The 18601-nt window shown below is 43.2% G+C and overlaps 1 protein-coding gene across 4 annotated transcripts; it reads left to right on the forward strand.

Annotated features, from left to right (window-relative positions):
- The first annotated feature begins 5647 nt into the window (after window positions 1-5647).
- TAT (tyrosine aminotransferase) lies at window positions 5648-17146 on the forward strand. Of its 4 annotated transcripts, none has more exons than XM_084906745.1 (12): window positions 5648-5799; window positions 6693-6917; window positions 7074-7178; window positions 9127-9194; window positions 10750-10908; window positions 11402-11540; window positions 11951-12003; window positions 13143-13295; window positions 14125-14253; window positions 14822-14905; window positions 15597-15695; window positions 16051-17146. In XM_084906745.1, exons 2-12 carry the CDS (start codon window positions 6701-6703, stop codon window positions 16192-16194), a joined length of 1350 nt encoding a protein of 449 aa, XP_084762871.1. In that variant the 5' UTR covers window positions 5648-5799; window positions 6693-6700; the 3' UTR covers window positions 16195-17146. The 4 variants fall into 4 exon arrangements, with proteins under 4 accessions (XP_084762871.1, XP_084762872.1, XP_084762869.1 ...); XM_084906746.1 differs by having other exon boundaries at window positions 16054-17146; XM_084906743.1 differs by lacking the exon at window positions 5648-5799 and having other exon boundaries at window positions 5811-6917.
- Window positions 17147-18601: the final 1455 nt, after the last annotated feature.

Consider the following 18601-nt stretch of genomic DNA (forward strand, 5'->3'; position numbering starts at 1 on the left):
TGCTGTGTTGTGCTGGGTGGCTTCATAGGCCCAGGTGGAACCTAAGAGAAACATGAGTCCCCTGCAAGACAGGTGAGGGACGTGAACAGATAGTTCACAGATCACAAAGAGCTAATAAATACTTGAAAAGTGACCCCACACACACACACTAAAATAAAAATAACAGCAATAACAGCAACCTTTTCTTCCCTGTCAATCAAGGAGGCAAGATTTTTTAATTTTATTTATTTATTTTTTTAAGAAAACCATTGATTTGCAAACAATGACTGATAGGTAGGAATTGGCCTCTCTGAAAGCAAGCTGGCAATGTGTATCAAGAACGGTAAAAACATTCCTTCTAGGAATATCCCATGAAAGTCTCAGGAAGACTCAGGAATTCCGTGTAAAGTCAAGGTGACGTTTCCAATTCACAAGGAGAGACTGACTTCCATTTCTGACAACACTGAGCTCAGCATGACCAGAAAAACCTTTAGTTATAAAAAAATAGAAGCGTTGGGTAAAAGATAACAAAATGCTGGAGCTGCCAAGATAAAAAGAGGCCAAACAACAAGGAACAGAACACCAGTGACAACAGGGGCTGACACTGCAGCTACCCTGGGTTATTTACTTGAACCATCTGAGGCTACCGTTATAATATCTGGGTGAGGACAGGACACCAAGCCTTGAGGCTGTGTGGGTGGGTGGTGGTGTCGGCAACCCTCGAATGACGACCACCAGTCAGCCAAATTGGAATTTAGGAAGCCTTTATTACGAACTCGAGTCTGGGCTCAAGTCTCAACTGACACAGCAGTGAGCAACGAGAGCCCCGACCCACTCTAAGCATGCTACTTTTATCCCCGTCTTAGGGATGCCTGGCAGATTATGATTGGCTAGAAGTTTTAACAAAGAAACGTCAGTTATAAGTTATAGAAAAATTCCACTAGTACAGTAACATTTAAAGTTTATACAACACCTGGGGTGGGGGTTTATTTTCAGCTTAAGCAGTCTCTGTTTGACCTGGTTTGGTCTGTTTGTCCTGCCTTGCGGCTACTGGAAACAGGATGTGCCCACCTGGGGGTTGAGCCTTGCAACAGAACTATTTTATGACTAACAGTTATGCTCCATTCTCTGTTGTGGATCTGGTTGCTCATTCCTTCCCTGGCCTGGGGCCCTGCCTCGACAGGGTCTTGCTGGCCATCTGGAGCCCTGCCTCGACCGGGTCTTGCCGGCTACAATAGTGGGAGGAGGTGTTGAACCTGAGTCTCAGGTGTAGCTGGGGTCCTGGAAAGTCCAAACCTTGAGTGGCAGAGATCAGTCACCATAGCTTCTCACTTCAAGGAAATCCCACCTTGGCTTGCCTCGATTCTTTGCTGAGGCCAGAATATCAAGAAGGGTCTTTACCTCTGAGAGCCTGCCCACCATGGGTCTGTCCACCTCTCGGCTGATTCCCTGTGCCATCCCTCAAGGTGGACATGATATTCTGACAGGCAGTCTCAAGCCCAAGAAGTTGCCAAAATAAGACATATTTGTACATTTTCTATTCCTAGGTGTCTATCCTATTCCTAGGTGGATCAGCTTGGCAGGTCTATCAGTGTTTGAAATGTGATTCTGCCTCCAGGAAACTATGCCACAAATCACATGATATTTACATAACAATTGGGTTCCTCATGCTTCATCTTTAATAGAAAAAAAGTAGAAGCTGACCACGTCCAAAAGCCCGAAATGGTTAAACAAACACCATTAGAAGGAGTGAAGTGGACCTCAACGTGTGAACACGGAAAGACTCTCCACACAACACATCGTTTATGAAGGCGTTTTAAAAAGTAAACAGCATTGCCCAATAGGAACAGAGTGCAGACACACAGTAATTTCAGGTTTTTAGTAAAAAATATCTTAAAACGTAAGAAAGAGATAGGTGAAAGTAATTTTAATAATATATTTTATTTCTCCCAATATACCCAGAATACTGGTTAAGCATGTAATCAATAGAACATAATTGAGGAGATAGTTTACATTAGTTTTATATGTCTTTGAAACCTGATGTATATTTTATACCAACAATACATCTCGTTTCAGACAAACCACATCTATAAGCACGCAAGAGCCACTTATGACCAGTGGGTGTGACCAGTTACAGAGTCTATAGGAAACACTGGGAAAAATACACAAGAAATGGCTATAGGGGCTATCTCTGCAGAGTGGGATTGTGGGGAAAGAAGGTGTTCAGAGTTTAGTTTAGAAACACCTATATTTGAATTTATTACATGAGGATATATCATGCTTTAACTACTAAAAAAAAAACACACAAACAAACCCACAAATAAACCACACCTAAAAGTAAAATGTTTATTTTCTTCAATGCAGTAAATCAATGTATAGAAAAATTTATCTTAAGGAAATAAGAACTATACAAACCAACATTTTTGCAGCATTACTCACAATGATTAAAACTACAGATTCCACGTCAGGTGCAAAAATAGGAGAATTATTTAATAAATTCTGGTCTTTATGATGGAATGTTCTGCATAACACGGAAAATAAATATTCATGACACAATTTTAAAATCCACAAAACAGAAACTATTCAAATGAATTAGAATAGCTATATGTTCGAACAAAAGAATTGTATACAAATGTTAATAGTAGCATAATTCACAGTAGCCAAAAAGTATAAACAAACCAGTGTCCATCAGCTGGTGAGTGGATACACAAATGCAGTACATCCATGTATAGAATATTAATCAGCTAGGAAAGGGAACGGAATATCGATATAAGCACCACACGGATGAACCTTTGAAAACATTTGCTGAAATGACAGAAGTCAGACACAAAAGGCCACATGTGATATGAATCCATTTATATGAAATGTCAGCAATAGGCAAATCTGTAGGCCCAGGAAGTAGATTTACGGCTGCCAGGGGCTGGGAGGAGGGGATGGAAGTGGCTTTTTAATGGGAAAATGTCCTGGAATTAGATGGTGATGATGGTTGTTACACAATATTGTGAGGACCACTGAATGTTCTACTTGGAAATGGCTAAAACGGTGAATTTTTTTGTTATGTGAGTTTTTTCTCACTTTTAAAAAAATAGGTCTATAGAATAAGATCCCAACGTTATCAAATAAGACTAATGTGTCAACAGTGGTGGTGGGATTATCCATGCGTTTAACTTTTTTTCTGATTTTCTTCAGCACACATGCCCACTGTATTTTAAATGGAGGGCAGTGGGATACAAGAATGGTCCCTGAGAAAAGAATGGTCTCTCTGGGTAAAATCTGTGTGCTTTGGAAACAAGACCGTAATCTCGCCGTAGCAGCTACTACACAAAGCGCAGTCCTGTCTGACCTGTGGAGGATGTCCCACCTACACCATGGTTAACTGCATTTGCTACAACAAACAAGCCTTAGGTGCCAACTGGTAGAGTTGACTCCAGACTTTCCTTTTCTGGATCCGTGGATGTGATAGGGTTATGTATTCATCTTTTGAAATAGGGTTGCCCTGATTCTGTAGCTTTTTTTTTTTTTTTAAATAATTTATAATTATTTATTTTTGCCAATGAAGTATTTACTCATATATTTCTTTCTTTCTTTTTTTAAAAACATTGACCCAGCATTTATTCTTCTTTCTGTTCACATTCATGTTCATTGTTTGAAGTTCCTATTCTTTTTTTTTTTTTAATTCTATTGATTAAGGCATCACATAATTGTCCTCATCCCCCCATTCCCATCCCAAACCCCTCCCCACATATGCCCCCACCCCCCTGTTGTCCATGGCCACTGGCTAGGCCCATATGCATGCACACAGGTCCTTTGGTTGATCTCTCTCCCTTACCCCCACCCTCCCCTACTTTCCCTCTGAGGTTTGAGAGTCTGATCACTGCTTCTCTTTCTCTGTGTCTGTTTTCATCAGTTTATGTTGTTCATTATTTCCTCTAGATGTGTGAGATCATGTGATCCAAGGGATACCCTTGTAAGAACTGATGATTCTGTAGCTTGAGGCTCAGGGCTCCAGCTTCAGAACTTGAACTCTCTTTGCCCTGGCAGGCTTCCTGCCTTTGCCTGGTGATCTGGCAGTTTCTGCCATTCCACTGGTAATATAAGGTGGTAAACGCTTGCTTCACTGGAGTGGGGAAGAGGACGGATTAGATAAGTTTGTCAACGCACTAAGAATTAAAAAGGTCCAGAAAAACAAAAGGTTATTCAACCCCACCGGAGACTCGAATCACTGAAAAGTAGATGGAGGAGAAAAAACTTACATAATGACTCCTCATCACCCAATAAATAAACAGATAGGATCTGAGGGGGTGGGGAAAGTGGTGGTGGGGTGTCACCGAGGTTTCTCTTAACCCATGAATGGGTGGCATTTTTCTCTTTCTTTCTTTCTTTCTTTCTTTTTTTTTTTTTTTTAATATATTTTATTGATTTTTTACAGAGAGGAAGAGAGAGGAATAGAGAGTTAGAAACATCGATGAGAGAGAATCATCGATCAGCTGCCTCTTGCACACCCCTTACTGGGGATGTGCCCGCAACCAAGGTACATGCCCTTGACCGGAATCAAACCTGGGACCTTTCAGTCCGCAGGCTGACGCTCTATCCACTGAGCCAAACCGGTTCTGGCTGGGTGACATTTTTCATAGGCTCGCAGGAATGATGAGATCTCGGCTTTGCTTGCTTAGCGATGTTTTGCTTACATCTCATCGGATATCTTATTCTTCCAATGACCCCATAGCAGGCAAATGAAAGAAAAATCCCCAGGATAAGGATAACATTGCACAGGTTCTGGTTGTTCAGATATCTTTTAAGATATTTGCTGAGTAGGCTTTGAGTTACTTCAACTGTCCCGTTTGTTTCAACTGGGGTAGTACTGGGTAGACGAACAGGGAAAGAAAGGAGTCCCGGATGTAGGAAGCAAACAAACATGTTGTGGGACAAGTTGTAGAGCATGATCCCATCTGTATTTTGAAAATAAAACATCTGCCGGGGCCGGTTTGGCTCAGTGGATAGAGCATCGGCCTGCGGACTGAAAGGTCCGGGTTCGATTCCGGGCAGGGGCATGTACCTTGGTTGCAGGCACATCCCCTGTGGAGGGTGTGCAGGAGGCAGCTGACCGATGATTCTCTCTCATCGATGTTTCTGACTCTCTATCCCTCTCTCTTCCTCTCTGTGAAAAATCAATAAAATATATTAAAAAAAAAAAAAAAAAGAAAATCGAAAATCTATATGTATCTAACCTCTACCTACCTACCTATCATCTCTCTACCTTGGCAAATGGATAGAAAAGGCCCTGTTGTTACCCCTGCTTACCCCTGGGAGGGAGAACAGAGTATAGGTTAGCAAAGGGCAAAGAAGGACTCACTTTCTCCTTTGCACATTTCTGTCCTATTAGAAAATGGCAACAAGTTGTTTTGCAACCAAAAATTTTTCATTAAAAATTACCAATTGTAATCACAACGACCCCACCCCTCACCGCCACCTCCCCAGTCCTCTCCAGCATCTCTCCCCACGTGCCTAGAAAGAGTTAACACAGAAATTTCCAGGTGTTTGATTGGGACAGATTCCTGATTCTGTCCCTGGGGGTTGGAGGAGGGTTAGAGGCGGGAAGAAGCGCCAAAAAGTGAAAAGGGGAGGAAGGCAGAGAGGGTTGGCTGCCCAGCTCTCCGCCTGGCCAATAGCACCGAGGCTTCGGGTCCGACGCCCACCTGTGGAGGGTATTTCAGGAGACAGGAGTTGCATCTGAGTTCACGGTCACCTGTCCGAAGGGAATTAAGACAGCTTTCTGGTTCGGCTGCCTGGAGGCCAGCTTTGCTGCTCCTTCCCTCAAAGGTAAGGTTTAAAGCCTCAGCTGCTCTGGTGGTGGGGACTGAGGTGTATGCTTTTTTTCTCCGTGGCGCGCGGACTTCTTTTCCCACAGGGCAGACATGTGTGTATAGGCTAGTGCTTCATTTTGACAGCACTATTAACACTAAACTCCCAACGACGTGGCAGGAGTCCTCCTGGTTGTTGCTTGCAAAAGGCAAGATACAGTCTGTTGATGTGTTAGGGAGACGCTTTGCTCGGGCAGGCACTGCATGGGAAAGAGAGAATACCTGTTCTGTGATGGTTTTAGAGTTTTCACGCCATTCCCCCTGCTTCATTGGGAGCACAGTTAAACTTTTATGAGGACCAGGGTTGCAAAGAGCGAATCTCACCGCAGGTAAGTGTTCAACAAGAATGTTAACCTGCCGAAACCGGTTTGGCTCAGTGGTAGAGCGTCGGTCTGCGGACTGAAAGGTCCCAGGTTCGATTTGGTCAAGGGCATGTATTGTACATTGGTTGCGGGCACATCCCCGGTAGGGGGTGTGCAAGAGGCAGCTGGTCGATGTTTCTCTCTCATCGACGTTTCTAGCTCTCTATCTCTCTCCCTTCCTCTCTGTAAAATATCAATAAAATATATTTAGAAAGAAAGAAAGAAAGAAAGAAAGAAAGAAAGAAAGCAAGCAAGCTAACCTTATAGAATGGGCTCTTTGCCCATACTCTTTTTTTATTTTTCCGACCCAGCCAACGGTCTCAAAACTCCCCTCGTTCATAACACAGCGACTCTTCACGAGAAAGCAGTAAATCATTTCATGGGATGTCCCATGAACTCACCCCCATGGTTAGGTCCAAAGAGAGCCGCCCAGGATGGTGCTCTGTGCTTCGTATCCCTGCGACCTCCTCTCCTCTCCCGCCACCCACAGAGTTTGCTATGATGGACCCCTACGTGATCGAGATGAATGGCAGCGGCGACCACGTCAGCGTCGGCGGGAGGAGCTCCATGCTGGGGAAAGCCAAAGGCAGGAAGGCCCGGTGGTCGGTGAAGCCCTCGGACATGGCCAACAACACTTTCAACCCCATCCGGGCCATCGTGGACAGCATGAAGGTGAAGCCGAACCCAGACAAAACCATGATTTCTCTGTCAATCGGTGAGTTGGGGGGGCACTCGACGGAGGGGTGGTCTCTGTTCCCCTCACCCCCATCCTCACAGGCTGATGGGAGAAGACGGGAGAGGAGGGTGCGTCTGAGCACTGGGCGTGGCAGAGTAACCTCTTGGTGGCTTTTCTTTTTCCTCCCGTGAAAAGGGGACCCTACTGTGTTTGGAAACCTGCCCACGGACCCGGAAGTTACCCAGGCGATGAAGGATGCCCTGGACTCCGGGAAGTATAACGGCTATGCCCCCTCCATTGGTAAGCTTCTCCGGAGACTCTAAGTGGCTTCTGAATGTTTGGTGCTCTTCCAGGAGGAATACATTTCTAGCAATTCTCCTTGCTATCCTGAGGCCTGGTTCCTAAGGAGAGGCTGAGATACACGGCCATCTGGAGTTGGGGGAAAGGGTCTAAGATGCTTAAACACAAGCTTCAAGGTCCAACTTCTTGCCTTGCTTTTAAAAAAAATATATGTTTTATTAATTATTTTACAGAGAGGAAGGGTGAGGGATAGAGACTTAGAAACATCGATCAGGTGCCTCCTACACACCCCCAACTGGGGATGTGCCCGCAATCAAGGTACATGCCCTTGACTGGAATCGAATCTGGGACCTTTGAGTCGAAAGGCCGATGCTCTATCCACTGAGCCAAACTGGTTAGGACTTGCCTGGCTCTCCTGGACATACTGATATGTCCCCTCTAGGCTTCCATCACATACTCTTTTATCAAATAATGCTCCTATTCTGTCATCTCTACTGCTCAGAGGAAGGCCTTGGACTTGGCTGTCCCTGCTTGTTTACTGAGCCCCCTGGGTCCTAAGTTAATCGGCTTGGCTTCATTTGTCCTCCTCTGTGTACTCAAGGCTTGTTTTAATTATGGTCCCGATCACACTCCCAATGAAGTTGTGATTGTGTAAAGAGGAATAAATACCACCCACACCACCAACCAAGAGTAGACTGCCCTATGGAAGAATAGAGGGTTGTTTCTGACAGAAAGAAATTATTCTCATTTATGTTTAACCCTCTCCATCTATGAAACATCTCTGCGCTACACATTTTGGTAAAATATGCGAGTCCTTGGCCTTGTGTCAGCGTTGCACACTTCTCTCCTGTGTTTATGTGCACATAGGAACATATTCTTTAAGGCAGAATAAAAGTTCCGTTTCATGCTAAAATAGAATTTTAAAAACACTTTCAAGAGGTTTTAGGGGCATGGTTTTTAGGTTGGTTATTTACATTTTATAAAGCTTCATACAGCAAAAATAAAGACAAAATAAGACCAAAAATTAGGTGATAAAAAAAAATAGTTTGTAGTGGTTTTTATAACCAAAGCATTAGAGAATTGATTCAACCTGAAAAACCAAAACCAAATTTGGTAAATATTCAAAGGATATGAGCACTCAGGCCAAAGAAAACACAGATAAAAATAGACAGTATATCTTGGGAAATGCTCTTCCTTATTACCGTGTTTCCCCGAAAATAAGACATCCTCCGAAAATAAGACCTAGCGCATGGAAAGATAAGACATCCCCTGAAAATAAGACCTAGCGCAACTTTGGGAGAAAAAATTAATATAAGACACTGTCTTATTTTCGGGGAAACAGGGTAGTAATTAAGGAAGTGCTGATTTCTGTAACTTCAAGAGAACTATCTCTACCTTTTAAGTTAACAAACATTGTAAAATATTGCCTCTGGCCCTGCTGACGAAAGACAGTCTTTTTGAAGAGCAGTTTTGCAAAACATGGCCATTTGCATGAAACTGTCTATACTTTTAAGCTTCGAAGCCAACATTTGGAAACAACGTATGAGACTATGATTTTAAAGATAAAAATTGTACAAAAGCAGTCATAGGGATATAATATGAAAAACTTAAGATGGACTGAATGTATCACACTCTTTGATTATAACTTTTCAAAAAATATAATCCCTGGGTGGGACTTGGGAATAATTGAAATCCTGTATTTCATGGAGAATAAACACATAATCATAGTAACCAGGACGGTGCAGAGTGTCTTACAGTTTGGTGAGCTCTTTTCTTGTTGTTATTTATGTATTTGTGCTTATTTCACACATTTCAAATATAAACTTGATCTCCTTTGTCAGCAGCAGCTGAGGGCTAACCTGAGCAGTGTGTGCTCTGAGCAGGGGCGAAAGGAAGCCTCCAGCCTGGGACTCTGGTCGAGCTTCCTCCTTCTGCTCCTTTCTTTCAGGTTTCCTGTCCAGCCGGGAAGAGGTTGCCTCCTATTACCACTGTCCCGAGGCACCCCTGGAAGCCAAGGTGAGCCTGAGACGGGGTACCAGCTCTGAAGCAATGGCGGGCAAACTATACCCTTTCATTGTTTCTGTTCTGCACATAAAGGTTCCTAGCGGAACAAAAGCTGGGGATACCTTTAACAACTCGGGGACTTCTTGTATAACGAGGGCACTAATCAGTGATTACATTTATTTTTTTTTAATTAAAAAAAATATATATATTTTATCGATTTTTTACAGAGAGGAAGAGAGAGGGATAGAGAATTAGAAACATCGATGAGAGAGAAACATGGATCAGCTGCCTCTTGCATACCCCCCACCGGGGATGTCCCTGCAGCCACGGTACATGCCTTTGACCGGAATTGAACCTGGGACCCTTGAGTCCGCAGGCCGATGCTCTATCCACTGAGCCAAACCAGTTAGGGTAATCAGTGATTACATTTAATGTCATTACAGTATGGTGATGATGTTGCATACAGTTTATATTGAGTCAGTCTCAACGAGGCTCAAATGACTCAGAGATCACTCTATGTTTGATTCATAAATACGAAATAGTTAAACCCTTTTATTTTACCAATAGGATCTTTTTATTTTGTTAATCCTCACTTGAGGATATTTTCCCATTGATTTTTAGGAAGAGTGGCAGAGAGAGGGAAAGACAGAGAGAGAAACATCGATGTGAGAAAAACACATTGATTGGATGCCTCCTGCATGAGCTCTGACCACGGCCCGGGCCCGGAGAGGAGCCTACAACCATGGCATGTGCCCTTGACTGGATTCGAACCCGGAACCCTTTGGTCCACAGGCTGACCGAAGCTCTATCCACTGAGCCAAACTAGCTAGGGCCCTATAGGATCTTTTTAAAGCTTCCCTCATTCATGTTAGGTCCCTCAAATAGGAAGACTGAGCTACCATGACACATTGAATTGTGGCAGTGCCAAGTTTAAATACCACCCTCACCTCTATTGTTTACCCTTCGCCTACATTTCAGAGAAGAGCCAGGCTTCAAATCTTGGGTCAAAAGTAAATAAATAACCAGGTGAAAATACCCAAGGTTATAATGACCACTTATGGAAGTTGGCTGAGTCAGAGTTGACCTGTCTTTCTTTGAAATGATTTGTTTACTTCTTTTAAGTGGCCAGCATTTTCAACAACTTTTAGATAAAGACATATATATATATATAAGGCTGTTAAATTCTTTCTGGCTTGCCAAGACCGGTTTGGCTCAATGGATAGAGCGTCAGCTTGGGGACTGAGGGGTCCTGGGTTCGATTCCAGTCAAGAGCATGTACCTTGGTTGCGGGCATATCCCCAGTAGGGGGTGTGCAAGAGGCAGCTGATCGATGACTCTCTCTCATCGATGTTTCTAACTCTCTATCTCTCTCCCTTCCGCTCTGTACAAAATCAATAAAGATATATTTTAAATTCTTTCTGGCTTAGTACAGTCCCTACCACTTTACTTAGTACTTATAAAATTAAGTTTATCTTTGCTCCCACACACATCCATCTGACAACTTCCTTTCTCCCTTTGCTGTTGGAACCGCTAACAGAATGACCCTGTTATTTTTTTGTCTTCACAGGATGTCATTCTCACCAGTGGCTGCAGTCAGGCGATTGAACTTTGCTTAGCTGTGTTGGCCAACCCAGGGCAAAACATCCTCGTTCCGAGACCCGGCTTCTCTCTCTACAGGACTTTGGCTGAATCTATGGGGGTCGAGGTCAAACTCTACAACTTATTGGTAAAATGACTTTTTAATTTTAGACACAAGTGCTCAATTACTACTTGTGGTAGCAGGAAAAGCTCTGGAAGTGGGTGGTTGAGACCACAGACACATTTTATTATTTACATTACACCACTGATTTAAATGAATTTTCTCCTTAAATTTCTCAAGTCATCTTTTTTTAAAAATATTTTTTTTTCATTTTTTAAATTAAGGTATTTTATGTGTGCATATCTTACCATTGTGCCCCCCCCCCTCCCGTACTAAAACTAAAAAATATTTTAAAAATTGATTTCATAAAGGAAGTGAGAGAAGGAGAGATAGAAACTTATCAATGATGAGAGAGAATCATTGATCGGCTGCCTCCTGCATGCTCCACACTGGGGATGGAGCCTGCAACCCTGACTGGGAATCAAACAGTGACCTCCTGGTTTGTAGGCCAGTGCTCCATCACTGAGCACCACTGGCCGAGCTCAGAATCATCTTAACCTCACCCTTTCTTCCTCCCCAGCCAGAGAAGTCTTGGGAAATTGACCTGAAACAATTGGAATCTCTGATTGACGAAAAGACAGCTTGTCTCATTGTCAATAATCCATCAAACCCCTGCGGGTCGGTGTTCAGCAGAAGTCATCTTCAGAAGATTCTGGCCGGTGAGTCCAGTGGGGGAGGAGATGAGGATGCAATCCTTTAGTCATGGATCCAAATGAGAAAAGAGTCCGTCACCAAGTTCCAAGCCTAGGACGGAGGTTGGGGAGCCCCACTAGAGTCTCTAGTGAATAGTGTGCCACTGGAATGGTAGGACTTGCCTAAAAGAAGGAGAAAGAGCGGAAATGATTGACACATCACCACTCCCATCATGTGGAAGAGAGGCTCAGAAATACCTAGTTAATTAAATGCCAAATTTAGGCCTTGTACCCTGCAGGAATACATACCCACTTAGTTCTGAATGAGGAGGACAAAGTACAAAAACATGAAATGCAAAGTATAATAAGCTCAGGTAAATTACAAATGCAAAGGCAATTCACAGGAATGACTTTCTGCATGTTTCTCTTATTTTCAGTGGCTGCAAGGCAGTGTGTGCCCATCTTAGCTGATGAGATCTATGGTGACATGGTGAGTCTTGGGCAGGAGAGCTCACTGCAATAATCTCCATTCCAAATTATTTCATGGGACCTTCAGAGGTGGCATCCAAATAACCAGAAGCAACTCCTAATCACCTCAGTACAGCAAATCAATATCCCTGCACTCTTCACAGATATATAGCTCTATGACTCCTCAGCCAGTAGTCTGAAATCCAGAAAAGCTAGGAAAATCCAAAGATTTTTGGAATTCATTTGGTGGCAATCCCTGATTTGGCTGATATATAAAGATATTTGTAGATTTCTATTTTTTCTCACTTATGGATCTGTATGAGCATAGGGGAAGGGACAGAAATGTTAATATGCTTGATTAGAAGTGTTATCCCAGAGTGCTCTGGGAGTGTTATGTAATAGAGGGTAACATGTGCTATACAGTGGTGCCTCGCATAACGAACGCCTCGCACAGCAAGCTTTGGACAGGTTTTTCATGAAACCATCGGCCAAAAAGCAGAAAATGGATGAAGATGTGCAAGATTCGGTAGACTCTACTTAGTCTGTCTTAAAATTAAAAAAATGTGTGTTTTTTTAAAAAAAAAATTATGTTTTTAGATGTATCTAAATAAAAATATGTCATCTTAGCATATTTTTTTTTATGTCATCTTAGCATATTTTATGCTACAGAACGAATTATTTTTTTTAACATGTATTGTTATGGGAAAACGCGTTTCACATAACGAACTTTTCGCATAACAAGCTTGCTCCTGGAACGAATTAAGTTCGTTGTGTGAGGCACCACTGTATAACTTTTCTAAAATCCAAATAATCCTGCATTTGGGCCCAGGAATTTCAGCTAAGTGACTATGGGCCCATATTACATTTCTAAGTCTATAACTCCAAAAGTCAGGCCTTCTCTAGAACTGACTTCAAGGGTTGTCCATATTTCAGGGTAAGGGACCGTTTCCTCACTTTAGGCTTTCTGTAATTCAGACCAGACAGCAGGTTCAATGTCTTTGGATAGCTCCCCCCTGCCCCCCAAGCCTCTTGGGATCCCAATCGTGCTTCAGTGTAGGGAGGAGCCCCCGAATCCAAGTGATATAAGGAAAAGGGGGCAGGAGGCATGGGATTTGGAGGAGAGTGAGCAAGAAGACAACTTCAGCAAGCTCTTCTCCGCAGGTGTTTTCGGGTTCCAAATTTGAGCCTCTGGCCACCCTCAGCACCAACGTCCCCATCCTGTCCTGTGGAGGGCTGGCCAAGCGCTGGCTGGTTCCTGGCTGGAGGCTGGGCTGGATCCTCATCCATGACCGAAGGGACATTTTCGGCAATGAGGTGAGAGCAACGTGGTTTGTCTACTTGGGGATATACACTGAGCGGCCAGATTATGATGATCTCTGAATGCATAACTAATCTGGCCACTCAGTGTGCTGCTCTTGAGTAGACCTCATTTGTTTGATATCAAAGATACTAATATAAATCGTGCACCTGATCAGTTTTCCCCTTTGCACTGGCTGATAGAAAGCTCAGGGCAAATAGGTGGTTGATCTCCGTCTGAGATACAAATACACTGTGTGGCCAGATTATTGTGCGTTCAGAGATCATCATGATCTGGCCACTCAGTGTATATATATATATTGATACATGATGGGTGCATAGTGGGTGGGAGGTAGATTTGTTTTCCCCCCCTTTCTTCCTGGCCCTGTAGTTCTGGGTGCCCGGGTAGATGCTAGATAAAGATGGTGCTACTTCCTCTCCAAACTCAGTTTCTCTGTACCTGGCTCTGTGAAGAAGTTACATCTGTCTCCAGTTTTTGGACCACAAAAAAGGAAACAAAGCAGTAATAACCCTAATATTGTTTGCATTATTTTAATTTAATCTTCCCAACAACTCTATGAGGCCAGTACTAGTATTATCTCCATTTTACAGATAGTTGAGAAAAATGAGGCACAGAGAAGTTGTATAATTTCCCTAGAGCCACACAGCAGGTACGTGGCAGAGCTGGGCCACAAACACGAATGGTCTAATCTAAGAATGGCACTAGGCACCACCACTTCTCCAGAAATATAAGAACAGATAGAAAGAATGGTGAGCACCAGAGTTCCCGAAGCCAGGGTGCTTCAGAAAGGCTAACTACTACTGTGTTTGCTGGGGCGGCTTTTAGATCCGAGATGGGCTGGTGAAGCTGAGTCAGCGGATCCTGGGGCCGTGCACCGTTGTCCAGGGAGCTTTGAAAAGCATTCTGCGTCGCACCCCTCAAGAGTTCTACCACGACACCCTAAGCTTCCTCAAGGTAAGGGGAGCCTGTGGCCTTTCACTTTGGGGGTCAGGGAATGCCACCTGTGGAGTTGGGAATAATGGGTGCTCACTCCTGGAGCTTTGTTCTATGATGGCACGTCCAAATCCGGAGGTGGCAACAGTGCAGGTGTCTGTCCATCCATACGTTTCCGACATCTGGCAACTCACTCTGCTCCTGGCCAAAGCTTCATTTTTATTTATTTATTTATTTATTTTTTCTTATTGACTCCTTATGCCTACTGTTGATGTGGACTTTCCTTTAAAAAGGGGGGGGAAAAAGTATGTTTTTAAAATGGATTTCAGAGAGAGGAAGGGAGATGGAGAGAGAGAGAGAAACATCAATGATGAGAATCATTGATCAGCTGCTTCCTGCATGCTTTGGACCGGGGATTGAGCCTGCAACTCGGGCATGAGCCCTGACCGGGAATCGAACTGGACCTCCTGGTTCATAGGCAGAGGCTCAACCACTGAGTCACACTGGCTGGTCTGGGTTCTTCTTCTAAAGATTTGTGTGTGTATTTTTTTTTTCTTTTACTTAACTTTTAACCTGCTTTCTCTTATAGTCCAATGCTGATCTGTGTTATGGGGCATTGGCTGCCATCCCTGGACTCCGGCCAGTCCGCCCTTCTGGGGCCATGTACCTCATGGTAAGAATGCGGGTGGCAAGGCAAAGGAGAGCCAGCGTGCAGGGCTCACAAAGAGCTAGGCTCCTGTATCAGTCAGTTTAGGAATTACCGTGCTCCTGATTGTTCCACTGATGTGATCTAAGCTCAGCGTTTGACAAAAACAAATGCCTCTTAAAATGAGTAAATTCCTTAATGTACTCACTTTATAGACACATAGAGAAGAAATAAGACAGAGGAGGCTCTCTACATCATTGTCGTTCTCAATTTGGGATGATACTGGTTCCCTAGGGATGTTTGGGAATGTACGGGAATTTTGCTTTTCCAGTGACTTGGGAGGGGGAGGTGCTGTTGGCATTTTGTGGGCCAGGCATACTAAATATCTTGCAATGGGTGGGAACGTTGCAGGCGATCAAGGCTAAATAGTTTATTTTTTGAGAAATACTGGCATTCTATTTCCAGCTTTCATTTATCAGCGTACAGGAAGGAACCGCTCAATAAACCAAAATATTAACATAAATATATTCTCTCTTCTTTATGGAAAAAATTCCACGAGCTCATTAAGTGCTAGAACTTATTTATCAAAGCTAGTTATCGATTGCAGCATTCCAAGGTATTTTTTTTAGAGCAGTTCCCTACCTTACTTTCTGGCATAGGGAGTTGGCCTGTTTTCCCTCCTTCTGATAAGTTTGCCTCTCCCTGTGATTGGGAATAGGTTGAAATTGAGATGGAACACTTCCCAGAATTTGAGAATGATGTGGAGTTCACGGAGCGGTTAATTGCGGAACAATCTGTCCACTGCCTCCCGGCCACGGTGAGTGCTCCGACACCTCTCAGAACCTTCTAGAAATTCAGGAGATTTCCCTGAGCTGGTTTTTACCCCCAACCAGGTGTATTTTAATTTGATGAGATCCAAACTGATGTGTCTAGTGGCCTCTGTTTAAAATTTGTTTCTCTCCATCACTATCCCATCAGTCCTGGGAAGAAAGGGTGTGGTGGGGCATTCTCGGTGAGGGGAGATCCAGCTTTTAAGATGAAGGAACCCCGTTACTGAGTAAATGGCACTGCTTCTTGCGGTTGGGGCCCTGGCCATCTTAGGGCGGGCCAGGGCCAGGGCCAGGGCCAGGGCCAGGGCGGATGGCTCTGAGAATAACAGGCTCTTATGCTAGCAGTGCTTCGAGTACCCGAATTTCTTCCGGGTGGTGATCACTGTCCCCGAAGTGATGATGCTGGAGGCCTGCAGCCGGATCCAGGAGTTCTGTGAGCAGCACTACCACCACGCTGAAGGGAGCCCCGAGGAGTGTGACAAATAGGCCCGAGCCCGTGCTCCTGACCAAGTCCCATCCAAGGCGGGCCGAACTGGGCCCTGCTGCTCCTCAGGGAGTCGGGCGCCCCTATCGGGAGAGGCGCCTCAAAAACACATCGAGGACTCAGAATTGCCCCTGCTTTACCCCAGCCATATCCATAGGCACACTCTGAACCCCAGATCCTTCTCCCACGCTGCCCTGCGGGAGTGACTAATGCATTAATTTGCCCCACTTCCATGATGACTTCCTCCTTCCCTCCTGTCCTCCCTCTCTCCCCCCAAGAGTGCCAGGTGAACAAAATTCACCAGCAAGCAGTGGAGACAAGACAATTAAGAGCTCAGGATGAGAGAAACAAAAGAATTTGGGCCTCCAACCACTTCCTCACACTGTAAGGACGTAGTCTCTCTAGGTGGATCTGAAACCCAGTCTGTTACTGCCTCACTTATGGTATTCCTCGCTTGATGCACTAGAGTTATAATGAAAGAAGTTGAGGACATATGTATTTGGTTAATTATATTCTAAACCCATTAGGAAAATTTGCCTATTCAAAGGATCCCTTACAGAAACACTTTTTTTTGGGGGGTAAAGAATTACCTTGTGATACAAATAAATACCCTTTAATAATTGCCTTTCTAAATTTAGATGTGTGTGTATCAAACTTTCTTAAAATGAAGACACATCTATACTTAAAAAAAAAAAAAAAAAAGGAGGAATCATGGGATCTTCCAGAAACACTGTTCTGTAAGGGCCACAAATATCCCTACTTGTCATTGTTATAGAATCATTGTTTCTTTGCCTTTAATGTTACTGATTTATTAATATATATATATTATATTATCTTTTCATATGTTTTCTAGGGAACATTTATATTGACAAGATCCTTTATTTTGGCAAAGGCATAAATTATTGTTTTTCTTTTTTTTTATACGAAAAATAAAATTTACTAAGTATGCTCTCCTGTTTTGTGTTTGTTTGTTTTTTTCTCTTCTGTGGAGAATTTCCATCCCCAGGTGCTGCTCATTGCTCAGTCTGATTGATGCCTTACCCACCAGGCTTTATTTATTTCTTTGTAGATGTACTGACATTTGGAGTTACTTAAGAAACAGTATTCCTCATGAGTGGGGGAGGGGAGAACAATAGAGGGATAAGGACACATATGTAATACCTTAAAGAAAAAAAGAAATACTATTCCTAAACTATTTTATTTGGGAACTCAACTTCTGGCTTCCTACTTACACATAAGGCAAACTAAGAAGCAACATTATTAACTTCTGGCCTTAGACTTTACTCTTTCAACCTTTTGGGTCCCCAATCTCTGGTCCCATTTTCTCACACTTGTCCAGATCCACTAATTCCCTGGGGAACAAAGGCGACCTGATTCCGTTAACCCAGGGAATGAGAAGTGTCCAGGGTCTTCTTTCAGTAGGAGCAATTTCTTCTGCAATCCCTCGTAGGCACAGTTGCCTATCTTTTGCCTCACCATTTCCTTTAGAGAGGGAGTCTGAAGTTATCTTGCAATGGTTGGGGGCAGAAATATACTATAACCCACACTAAGGGACATTTTCCTTATCTGAAAGAGGAACTTCACATCTCAACACTGCCAGTCACACCCAATTAATTTCCTTTACAAAAATAAACATCATACATCCCCTGTTCAGGGAGCTCACACTACAATTTACCTTTCAATTTTCTTCAGCAAATCCTAAGGGGATATGCAATGGTTGAGATGATAAAAACTGGTTTCCTGTATGGTGCCACTGCTGATAATTTTCCAAAAAGCCCGGCTCCTCTTTTCCTGTACCCTGTGGCCTCCCCAACCCCCAGAGTTCTCTGTTCAGAAATAAACAGGAAGACTTGGTGGGTTACACAAGACATTTCTCCTTCAAACATACATATTCTATCAAGCATTTCTGAATTCTACTCCAACTTCTTAAATTTCCGAATTTCCTTGGAGTCTACATTTTCATGGAGTCAAACATTCAAACATTTACAAAACAATACATGCTCATTGGACAAATTTAAAACAATACAACCCTCCCTCCCCCACCGCACTTCCCAAAACCCCACTCTTCCGGCTCATCTTCAGCCTCCCAGTATCTTCTCCCTTGAGGTAATCAGTTAGCAGTTGCTGGTTCATTCTTTGAGCTTATTCTATGTATATGTATATGTATATGTATATGTATATGTATATGTATATGTATATGTGTATGTGTATGTATATGTGTGTGTTTGGGATGTGTGTGTGTGGGGGTAGTTTTCTTTTTTCTTCCTTTTCTTCAAAGTAGCTATTACTCAACTTTATAATTCAGTTTCCTATTGAAGAAATGACATTTGAGGCGTCCATCACGTCTGGGATGTTTTTATAAACATTCTTTAAAAAAAATTCTTTTTTTTCTTTTTCTTTTAAGATAGA

This window comes from Pipistrellus hanaki, assembly GCF_964339955.1.
Source record: "Pipistrellus hanaki genome assembly, chromosome: 15".
Lineage (NCBI taxonomy): Eukaryota > Metazoa > Chordata > Mammalia > Chiroptera > Vespertilionidae > Pipistrellus > Pipistrellus hanaki.